Raw genomic sequence first — 12,289 nt, forward strand, 5'->3', positions numbered from 1 at the left:
TACTCTCTACCATTTGAATCGTTGATATCTGATATCAAATGGGTTACCATTTGACTGCATTTTTCAGCATACTAGATCTCGTACTGTTGCATATACAATGTGCACATCTATTCCAACCGACTACGTTAATTTTCCTATAAATGTCCATGCCTTTACACTGATTTCCACTACCCTATAGGCCCACGCAGACAGAGCCTCACATGCTTGTGTAAGCCTTATACAACTGAGGTGCGGCAGGTTCCCCAGAGCTTCCCACTAACGACTGTTCCACTTCAACAGCCATGCATCTCATCAGCGTGCAGCACATCATGACACTGAGGTTTTTATTATCGAGGTTTGTAACATCCACGCAATCAGGGCGGTTAAACCGAGATCCTCATTCCCTGTGACATAGAGCGTTTCACTGCAACGCTGCACGGTGATAGCTGAATCATGTCCAGAGCTTACAGTTCCAGAGTACTGGCGGCGCTCACCATTTCCCAGCTCAGGAGACGCGGGTTCACCAAGCTCATACCTAGCAAGCGAACGCTGGTCTCCCTGAGGTGTTCACCGCTTAGGACGACATGGGGAGCAGGTGTGGCATTACCGAAAATATCACGTATGGCAAACATTATTCTCTGGCAAGAGATCAGGTGGAAGGCTAAGCGACAATGAAATTAAAACGTGTGAAAGAAAGCGTTCAGGAGAGTGGAGAAAACGAGACCAGGGTAAGGACTGAGAGGTGTTGGGAAGACTGGAGGAAATGGAAGTGGCTGTAATCCAAGATACTCTGCGAGTAGTAGGAAACTGTACAACATGATGATGATGTTGATTCAGATATGTCTTGACTGCACTTCTTTCAACAAACTTGTATGTGACACGAGATCTATTGATTGAACTACGCAGTCCTGAAACTTAAATACACTCCTGGAAATGGGAAAAAGAACACATTGACACCGGTGTGTCAGACCCACCATACGTGCTCCGGACACTGCGAGAGGGCCTTACAAGCAATGATCACACGCGCGGCACAGCGGACACACCAGGAACCGCGGTGTCGGCCGTCGAATGGCGCTAGCTGCGCAGCATTTGTGCACCGCCGCCGTCAGTGTCAGCCAGTTAGCCGTGGCATACGGAGCTCCATCGCAGTCTTTAACACTGGTAGCATGCTGCGACAGCGTGGACGTGAACCGTATGTGCAGTTGACGGACTTTGAGCGAGGGCGTATAGTGGGCATGCGGGAGGCCGGGTGGACGTACCGCCGAATTGCTCAACACGTGGGGCGTGAGGTCTCCACAGTACATCGATGTTGTCGCCAGTGGTCGGCGGAAGGTGCACGTGCCCGTCGACCTGGGACCGGACCGCAGCGACGCACGGATGCACGCCAAGACCGCAGGATCCTACGCAGTGCCGTAGGGGAACGCACCGCCACTTCCCAGCAAATTAGGGACACTGTTGCTCCTGGGGTATCGGCGAGGACCATTCGCAACCGTCTCCATGAAGCTGGGCTACGGTCCCGCACACCGTTAGGCCGTCTTCCGCTCACGCCCCAACATCGTGCAGCCCGCCTCCAGTGGTGTCGCGACAGGCGTGAATGGAGGGACGAATGGAGACGTGTCGTCTTCAGCGATGAGAGTCGCTTCTGCCTTGGTGCCAATGATGATCGTATGCGTGTTTGGCGCCGTGCAGGTGAGCGCCACAATCAGGACTGCATACGACCGAGGCACACAGGGCCAACACCCGGCATCATGGTGTGGGGAGCGATCTCCTACACTGGCCGTACACCACTGGTGATCGTCGAGGGGACACTGAATAGTGCACGGTACATCCAAACCGTCATCGAACCCATCGTTCTACCATTCCTAGACCGGCAAGGGAACTTGCTGTTCCAACAGGACAATGCACGTCCGCATGTATTCCGTGCCACCCAACGTGCTCTAGAAGGTGTAAGTCAAATACCCTGGCCAGCAAGATCTCCGGATCTGTCCCCCATTGAGCATGTTTGGGACTGGATGAAGCGTCGTCTCACGCGGTCTGCACGTCCAGCACGAACGCTGGTCCAACCGAGGCGCCAGGTGGAAATGGCATGGCAAGCCGTTCCACAGGACTACATCCAGCATCTCTACGATCGTCTCCATGGGAGAATAGCAGCCTGCATTGCTGCGAAAGGTGGATATACACTGTACTAGTGCCGACATTGTGCATGCTCTGTTGCCTGTGTCTATGTGCCTGTGGTTCTGTCAGTGTGATCATGTGATGTATCTGACCCCAGGAATGTGTCAATAAAGTTTCCCCTTCCTGGGACAATGAATTCACGGTGTTCTTATTTCAATTTCCAGGAGTGTATGTTACTTTACACTTCTGGCGCCATTGTTAAGCAAGTGCTCGTACTACTTTAGTAGACGATTTGTATCAACCCAGACTGCGTCAGGCAATCTGTGAGATTAAATACTAATCGAATTTTCCACTCTTTTGGATAAGGAAATGGACAGGCTGAAGTCAGATATAATGGGAATTAAGGAAGTTCAACACAAGGAACTACAGTACTGCTGGTCAGGTAAATACTGGCTTATCAACACTAGAGGAAATAAGGGTAATGAAGGAGTAGGACCAATAATAAAAAACAGAATAGAACTGCTGATGAAATACTGTGAACTGGATCGTGAATGTGTTATCAGAACTAAGATAGGCCCATTACAGTAGTCCAAGTATAAAAGTGTTTAACTATTATAGCTACAAACGAATGTAGCCAGTAGAGGACAATGAAACAAACAAAAATCTTAATAAATACAGGGTGTAGGGTGTATAAGTGCAGATATTTTTGTTGGTGGTTTAGGAAAGTGTACTGAACATCATTACATCAGTATTTACATCTTTTGCAGACTAATAATTATAGCCATTACAACTCATACGTTTTTATGTTGTTTAGTACCTCCAAGTACATGAGGCAAGGGCAAGCCATTAATGCTTTTCTTCTCCTGGGCAGCAGGTCAAGTCTTGAAGTGTGGACACATGCATGCAAAACGGTTAGTCTGTACTGACAGGCGTTGTTCATTAGTGTTGCAGTACGTCCATGCAGAAAGCATCAGGTAGTAAATTTTGTGACATGTTTGTGGGAAGACTGTTCGACACAGAAAAAAGCAAGCATCACACTGACGTGTGTACGTGTTAAGGTACCACATGTTAGAATATTTGCACTTAATACCCATTACACCCTGCACAGGTCCAGAAGCCAAGTGTTCCTGAAAAACAGAACTGTGTAAAGGAATCTTTTTCGTTTATCTTGAGTGCAGTCTTGTACAGATGTAAAACGTCGATGATAAACAGTATAGACACGAAGACAATGCAGACTTTTAGGTTGTTGTGCTATTTAAAACCACTGAAAACTGGATGGGTAAATCAGATACTTTAGTGATCGACAAAGTGCAGCCTACGCGTCGCATGCAGTCTGAATCAAGTGTTAGTGTGGCCCTTCGGTCGTTGGCTATACTTAATAATGATATGCATCTAGCAGCTAATTCAAAAACGTCGACTTCAGAGCGTTGTTTTCCTGCTCAGTAACAAAGATACTTAAAAAGGCAGTAATTTTTAACATGTGCTATATTTTAGTTGATGTTGAAGAATTTGGCGATGAGATAACAGTAAGAACATTTGACTGTTCACCTCAGAAGCAGATGGATAAGTAGCGCGGCCACTTTAGGGTTATACGATGTGCGAGGGGAAGTGTTTCATTGTTTCCCTTCCAGAACTGACAAGTCACAGATGTGCGCTACTCATACCGAACAGCTGCTATGGTACATGGTCAGGAAAAAAACAGAATGCCTTGAATGACTAGAGATAGGACGTTCATATTCACAGGACATGTACATCAGTATGTTCTGCAGAAATTATTAGGAGTTCAGGTTCAGCATGTGTCTAATAGGTACCAGGTTCGTCATTAGCCCTGATAACTTGTACCATATGTGATGGCATCAATGCGTATAAGGCGTGAATGGCGTCCTGTGGTATAGTCATCTATGCTGCATTCACCTGCTTCCAAAGTTCACCTGTGATGCTTGGCATTGGGTCACAGTGCTGCACACTTCGTTTCACCATATCCCATACATTTTCGATTGGCAACAAGTCGGGTGATCTGCTGGGCCAGGGCGAAAGGCTAACGTCCTGTGATACCAAAAAGACGTATGTTCGTACAGCAACATGTGGTCGTGCAATGTTTTGCTGAAAAATGGCGTCTGGGGTGTTGTCCAGAAAGGGCATGGCTAGGAGTCACTGGTTGTCTTTCACGTAGGTCATATCGGTCACAGTGCCTTGGACATGCACCAACTGTGATTTGTGGATGTACCCAATAGCACCTCACACCATAAGGCCATTACTTGGCACTGTATCTCTTGGGCGAATACTGCTCTCACTGTCTGCTGCGAAACAAAATGGGGCCATCATTTTCAATCAAACAGAACCTGGATTCGACCAAAAACGCTGTCTGGTGCCATTCCTGTCCCCAGTGACGTCGTACCAAACACCATTGCCGTATAGCACGTTTCTGCACATTCGTCAAAGACAGGTGGAAAAGTGGATGACGAGCACATAACCCATTCCGTAATAACCGGTGACGGACTGTCAGCCCTGATAGTGTATGATGTGTTACACCGTTCCACTGTTGCGCCAGGGCAGAGGAGGACGCAGATATGTCCTACAATACCATTTGGATGAGGTGTCGATCTTCTCGGTGTGTGTGTGTGGGGGGGGGGGGTGGGGGGGGAAGGGTGGTCTGCATGGTGCGATGCGAGCTGACCCACCTCGTTGGTCGTGTTCTACGGCCTTTCGTGAACCATTGTGCAAATATCCGCTGCACTGCTAAAACACTTCGTCCTGCAAGAGCCGCAGGTGCCAAAGTCACTGATTTCACAGTAAGGTCCGCGCATATGTCTGCTCAAGTCACACTGATCCATTACCTTCAGTTTATAGCGACAACGAGAGCCTCAGGCACATTTTAACGGTGAGTGGTGTTGCGCCACGATATCGTTATTGACCTTCAACCCGCGCCTTCAGATTGTAATCGTTTCTGCAGGACATCCTAATGTACATTTCCTGTGAATATGAACGTCCTATCTCTGGTCGTTCAGAGTGTTCTGGTTTTTTTTCTGAACATAAGTGTAGAAATTTCAGAAGGAAGTATCATGGATTGCTGATTGCGCATTGTAGAGACAGCCGCCTTTAAATATGGTACATATTTGTAGGAAGGGATATGAAATTAAATTAAGGCTGTTATAATACAAAGCAAGGAGTACAAGAAAAAGACATTCAGAACATTTGGTAAACATTTGTGATCTGGTGTCAGATTCAAATGGTTCAAATGGCTCTGAGCACTATGGGACTCAACTGCTGTGGTCATAAGTCCCCTAGAACTTAGAACTACTTAAACCTAACTAACCTAAGGACAGCACACAACACCCAGCCATCACGAGGCAGAGAAAATCCCTGACCCCGCCGGGAATAGAACCCGCGAAGGTGTCAGATTGCATAATGCTTTCATATATAAGTCAAATTACACTACTGGCCATTAAAATTGCTACACCACAAAGATGACGTGCTACAGACGCGAAATTTAAGCGACAGGATGAAAATGCTGCAATATGCAAATGATTAGCTTTTCAGAGCATTCACACAAGGTTGACGCCAGTGGCGAAACCTACAACGTGTTGACATGAGGAAAGTTTCCAGCCGAATTCTCATACACTAACAGCAGTTGGCCGGCGTTGCCTGGTGAAACGTTGTTGTGATGCCTCGTGCAAGGAGGAGAAATGCGTACCATCACGTTTCCGTCTTCGATAAAGATCGGATTGTAGCCTACTGCGATTGCGGCTTATCGTATCGCGACATTGCTGCTCGCGTTGGTCGAGATCCAAAGACTGTTAGCAGTATATGTAATCTGTGGGTTCAGGAGGGTAACACGGAACGCCGTGCTGGATCCCAACGGCCTCGTATCACTAGCAATCGAGATGACAGGCATCTTATCCGCATGGCTGTAAAGGTTCGTGCAGCCACGTCTCGATCCCTGAGTCAACAGATGGGGTCGTTTGCAAGACAAAAATCATCTGCACGAACAGTTCGGCTACGTTTGCAGCAGCATGGACTATCGGCTCGGAGGCCATGGCTGCGGGTACCCTTGACGCTGCATCACAGACGACGAACCTGGGTGCACGAATGGCAAAACGTCATTTTTTCGGATGAATCCAGGTTCTGTTTACAGCATCATGATGGTCGCATCCGTGTTTGGCGACATCGCGGTGAACGCTCAATGGAAGCGTGTATTCGTCATCGCCATACTGGCGTATCACCCGGCGTGATGGTATGGGGTGTTATTGGTTACACGTCTCGGTCACCTCTTGTTCGCATCGACGGCATTTTGAACAGTGGACGCTACATTTCAGATGTGCTACCACCCGTGGCTTTACCCTTCATTCGATCCCTGCGAAACCATACATTTCAGCAGGATAATGCACGACCGCATGTTGCAGGTCCTGTACGGGTGGTTCTGGATACAGAAAATGTTCGACTGCTGCCCTGGCCAGCACACTCTCCAGATGTCTCACCAATTGAAAACGTCTGGTCAATGGTGGCCGAGCAAGTGGCTCGTCACAATACGCCAGTCACTACTGTTGGTGAACTGTGGTATCGTGTTGAAACTGCATGGGCAGCTGTACCTGTACACACCATCCAAGTTCTGTTTGACTCAATGCCCAGACGTATCAACGCCGTTATTACGGCCGTAGGTGATTGTTCTGGGTACTCACTTCTCAGGATTTACGCACCCAAACTGCGTGAAAATATAATCACATGTCAGTTCAAGAATAATATACACTCCTGGAAATTGAAATAAGAACACCGTGAATTCATTGTCCCAGGAAGGGGAAACATTATTGACACATTCCTGGGGTCAGATACATCACATGATCACACTGACAGAACCACAGGCACATAGACACAGGCAACAGAGCATGCACAATGCCGGCACTAGTACAGTGTATATCCACCTTTCGCAGCAATGCAGGCTGCTATTCTCCCATGGAGACGATCGTAGAGATGCTGGATGTAGTCCTGTGGAACGGCTTGCCATGCCATTTCCACCTGGCGCCTCAGTTGGACCAGCGTTCGTGCTGGACGTGCAGACCGCGTGAGACGACGCTTCATCCAGTCCCAAACATGCTCAATGGGGGACAGATCCGGAGATCTTGCTGGCCAGGGTATTTGACTTACACCTTCTAGAGCACGTTGGGTGGCACGGAATACATGCGGACGTGCATTGTCCTGTTGGAACAGCAAGTTCCCTTGCCGGTCTAGGAATGGTAGAACGATGGGTTCGATGACGGTTTGGATGTACCGTGCACTATTCAGTGTCCCCTCGACGATCACCAGTGGTGTACGGCCAGTGTAGGAGATCGCTCCCCACACCATGATGCCGGGTGTTGGCCCTGTGTGCCTCGGTCGTATGCAGTCCTGATTGTGGCGCTCACCTGCACGGCGCCAAACACGCATACGACCATCATTGGCACCAAGGCAGAAGCGACTCTCATCGCTGAAGACGACACGTCTCCATTCGTCCCTCCATTCACGCCTGTCGCGACACCACTGGAGGCGGGCTGCACGATGTTGGGGCGTGAGCAGAAGACGGCCTAACGGTGTGCGGGACCGTAGCCCAGCTTCATGGAGACGGTTGCGAATGGTCCTCGCCGATACCCCAGGAGCAACAGTGTCCCTAATTTGCTGGGAAGTGGCGGTGCGGTCCCCTACGGCACTGCGTAGGATCCTACGGTCTTGGCGTGCATCCGTGCGTCGCTGCGGTCCGGTCCCAGGTCGACGGGCACGTGCACCTTCCGCCGACCACTGGCGACAACATCGATGTACTGTGGAGACCTCACGCCCCACGTGTTGAGCAATTCGGCGGTACGTCCACCCGGCCTCCCGCATGCCCACTATACGCCCTCGCTCAGAGTCCGTCAACTGCACATACGGTTCACGCCCACGCTGTCGCGGCATGCTACCAGTGTTAAAGACTGCGATGGAGCTCCGTATGCCACGGCTAACTGGCTGACACTGACGGCGGCGGTGCACAAATGCTGCGCAGCTAGCGCCATTCGACGGCCAACACCGCGGTTCCTGGTGTGTCCGCTGTGCCGTGCGTGTGATCATTGCTTGTACAGTCCTGTCGCAGTGTCCGGAGCAAGTATGGTGGGTCTGACACACCGGTGTCAATGTGTTCTTTTTTCCATTTCCAGGAGTGTATTTGATCAATGAATACCCGTTTACATCTGCATTTCATCTTGGTGTAGCAATTTTAATGGCCAGTAGTGTACTATCATTAAGCAAGTAATCATCAACTCACACAGACAACACCATAAAAAACAACACCACAACAGGCAATTACAGTGTGACAACTATCGAGTCTCTGAGGGTCGCAGCTACATGAAAAGGAGAACAGTCGACACGAAGTATTCCGAATACTTCCGACTTTTTATGATCTGTCCTAGAGGACCGGTGGCCAGCATGTCATGTCCATTCCATGGCTAGTCAATTGGGGGTTCATAACACACTACTTTACGTTGGTTATCAATAATTAATAATATCAGTACATAAGCGACTCCAAGCACCACCCCACAACGTCTCTATTGGTTCTTGTGCATGGACAGTTGATGACCACTGGGATATTTAATGGGCGCAAAAAACAAACTGAGTAAAAGGAGGGATTGCTTGGTAGACCACATCCAATTTCGCTAAGGAATTGTCAGTGTGGTAGCTGAAGGAACTGTAAACGGCAAAAATGTAGAAGGGGACAAACACCAGACTACAGTAAGCAGGTTCAAATTGATACAGGTTGTAATAGTTACTCAGAGTTGATGGCACTTGCGCAGAATAGACTGTCGTGGACAGACGCAGCAACTCAGTGTAAGGAATGAAGATCCGCAACAACAACAACAACAACAAAATCAGATATGGCTGTTGAATTCACTTGTCACTTAATGGCTGTTAACAGGCTCTATCACTTTGGACAGATGGTACTAAGGGGTCGCGAAAGCAGGTGATCCCACTTTGCACTAGGTTTGATGTAACCCACCTGTTAATGTGGATGATGAAGCCGTCGTCGACGCCCCTGCTCAGCATGTCCTGCACGGCCTCCCTGGTGCAGATGCTCAGACCCAGCACGTTCACGTCCAGGATGCTCTTCCAGTCTTCTGTCTTGCCATCTGATAGTCAGAAAAAGAAATTTAACATTGGTAATCAGTACGTTTTTGGAAGAATTTTGATAAATTGAAATTTTTGAGAGTTTTTCATGTATCATGTCCCCATTTAAAATTTTGCACATATTCAGCTTTTGCTCATGCGTGGTTATTCATTAAAATTTATATAGCAGTTTGCCGTGTTGACGAAGTAGCGAACAACTGTCATGATCTCTTCTTGCATTACAGGCTTCAGCTGTGTACATGTGCGTTGCTCAGTAGCGTCTTCTGGTATCGTAAACCGACCTTTCACAAGATTGTCTTCTCAGTCCATGCTTGTGTTTTGGAATGCAGCAAAGTAAATCGTTGGTCCATCGTCTGTTCATATGGCTGCACGTTCCTCCGTGCTTCATAATCACTGTATTTGTTTGTTTTACCTGCTCTGATTATGGCCATCAGGCCACCTCTTACATCGAACCAGGGTTTGACATATACAGAACATTTTTTACATCCCTGTTTCCTAAGAATAAAAGTAGTAAGGTGCACTACTTTGGCAATTCCGCGAATATCTCAAGAGACGTTTTACGCGTCTATTATACAGAGTGTTCATAAATGAATATCAGGGTTTTAATGCTTTATAATAATTATTATATTCAACTTACAGTTATAAATGATACGTCAAATTAAAGAGCGACTCACACAGTTTTACCAAGAACCTTATAAATGTTCAATGTGAGCACCATTTGTCACACGGCACACATCAAGTGTATAGCACAAACGCTGGATAACCGCAAGGGGCCCAAAGACAGGGCTTGCTTTGCATGGCCTCCACGTTCACCCAATCTAACGCCATGCGGTTTTTTTTTTTTTTCCTTTGGGGCTTCATCAAGGGTCATGTGTACTTGCCACCGCTACCAGCAGACCTCCCTGAATTAAGAAATCGGACTGAAGCAGCTGTTGCTACAATCACTGAAGACACACTCATCAACGTTTGGGAAGAACTCGGCTATAGACTTGATGTGTGCCGTGTGACAAATGGTGCTCACATTGAACATTTATAAGGTTCTTGGTAAAACTGTTTGATGGTTCAAATGGCTCTGAGCACTATGCGACTTAACTGCTGAGGTAATCAGTCACCTAGAACTTAGAACTAATTAAACCTAACTAACCTAAGGACATCACACACATCCATGCCCGAGGCAGGATTCGAACCTGCGACCGTAGCGGTCACGCGGTTCCAAACTGAAGCTCTAGAACCACAAGGCCACACCGGCCGGCAAAACTGTTTGAGTCGCTCTTTCATTTGACATATTATTTATAACTCTAAGTTTAATATAATAAATGTTATAAAGCGTTAAAACCCCCATAATCATTTATAAACACCCTGTGTAGCAGAAATATCTGTGCGTAATGGTATAATGGTATACAAACATTGAAGTAATTCTGTTATCCAGACTTCGTGTTTTTCCCTTAAGCTTCATTTTTCGCGTAAAAATGAAAGAAAAAACACTGTTTTGGGATTCGCACGTGTTCTCCGTCTTTCTCATTCGATTTTGAGAAAACTCTTCGTCAAATATATTTCGACATACACTGACATCGTAGCATGATAATGAACATATTTTACGTGTATTTCCATTATTCCCCATAGTTATTGTAATATTTCGCAAATAAGTAAACTATCAGGCATATTTACAGTCGCTGGCGAGTTCACATTTGGTGGGTTTTAGGATTCAAATGGCTCTGAGCACTATGGGACTTAACATCTTAGGTCATCAGTCCCCTAGAACTTAGAACTGCTTAAACCTAATTAACCTAAGGACATCACACACATCCATGCCCGAGGCAGGATTCGAACCTGCGGCCGTAGCAGTCCCGCGGTTCGAAACTGAAGCGCCTAGAACCGCACGGCCACCGCGGCCGGCGGGTTTTAGGACATAGGTTGCTGCGTGCCAAATATAGAGAACATATCGAAATTGTTTTTAACGGTGGAAGTAGAATGATACCTATTTACAGTACCGAGTAAATAAGTAATATTTTTCACGTTTGACCGTGACGAGATACGACGCGCTACATTCGACGTTTTGGCTGCACACTATGCGAATTTGTGGTTCATCTTTCTTTTCCGTAAGTGATTTATGAAGTCAGCTACAATCTCATTTCAAGTTAATGCAGCATTGAGATTTACTTTAATTTTGAAACTAGAAGTATGGAATGGCAGATACAGCGCCAGAGTTAGTTATACCGTGTGTTCGGAAATTCGTGTTACAAACATCTAAGATTTGTAGAGCGGACTGAGCAGATAATAGCTTGAACTGGAACTTATGGCCAGAAATGTACCTTTCCGTGCTACAACCCTTTGAAAACGTGTTGGTAACGTGACCACTTTTACAAGTCATTTATTAGGCGTGACACAATACATCACTCATTTCACAATTATTTACAAATCCGCTCGTTAGTAACCAAATAAACGAAAAACAAAGTGACGCATCACGGCCTCTTCCAATTCGGGTGCGTGGCGTCTCCTTGGAGCAGTAGTCACGCCCGCTGAAGGTGAAGGTGCCCTTTCTCGAAGCCGTTGCGTAATTGTGGCGAAAAGGGTATGCGATGGAGTCAGATGTTGTGGATAACGATCGTGAGAAAGACTACGAGAGGATCATCCATTACCGTGTGCTTCGCCAACGTGTTCTCAACCATGTCGCTCTAACACTCACAGGCGCGTGAATGAGGCTCGAACTAGGTCAGAGAGATAGGATAGACGTCAAATGACATCAGCCGATCTGATGCAAGCCCCCCCCCCCCCCCCCACCATGAGTACCCTGCTGCATACCCACCTAGCAAACACGTTTTCAAATGGGTATAACACGGAATCGGTATGTTTCCTCACATGGGTTCTGATTCAAAATACGAGTATTATGTACTCAGTCCGCTCTACAATCCTAGAAGCCCGTAACTGGAATTTCCGAACAATGAAACATCCAGCAACTGTTTTCGTACATATATTGTCGAACAAATTGCGTGTGTTCCAGCGAGCAATGAATGAGAAATGGTATTTAGATATTACTATAACTAAAGAATTCTGTATTCTAGATGATTTT

The 12,289-nt window shown here is 47.1% G+C and overlaps 1 protein-coding gene across 1 annotated transcript in view; it reads right to left on the reverse strand.

The window, feature by feature from the left end:
• Positions 1 to 12,289, reverse strand: part of LOC126151992 (dehydrogenase/reductase SDR family member 11-like) — an 87,421-nt gene that overhangs the window by 57,434 nt on the left and 17,698 nt on the right. The window contains exon 3 of the mRNA XM_049915977.1: positions 9,092 to 9,221. Coding sequence (XP_049771934.1) covers positions 9,092 to 9,221 — 130 coding nt within the window. The remainder of the gene's footprint in view (positions 1 to 9,091; positions 9,222 to 12,289) is intronic.

This window comes from Schistocerca cancellata, chromosome 2 (genome assembly GCF_023864275.1).
Source record: "Schistocerca cancellata isolate TAMUIC-IGC-003103 chromosome 2, iqSchCanc2.1, whole genome shotgun sequence".
Lineage (NCBI taxonomy): Eukaryota > Metazoa > Arthropoda > Insecta > Orthoptera > Acrididae > Schistocerca > Schistocerca cancellata.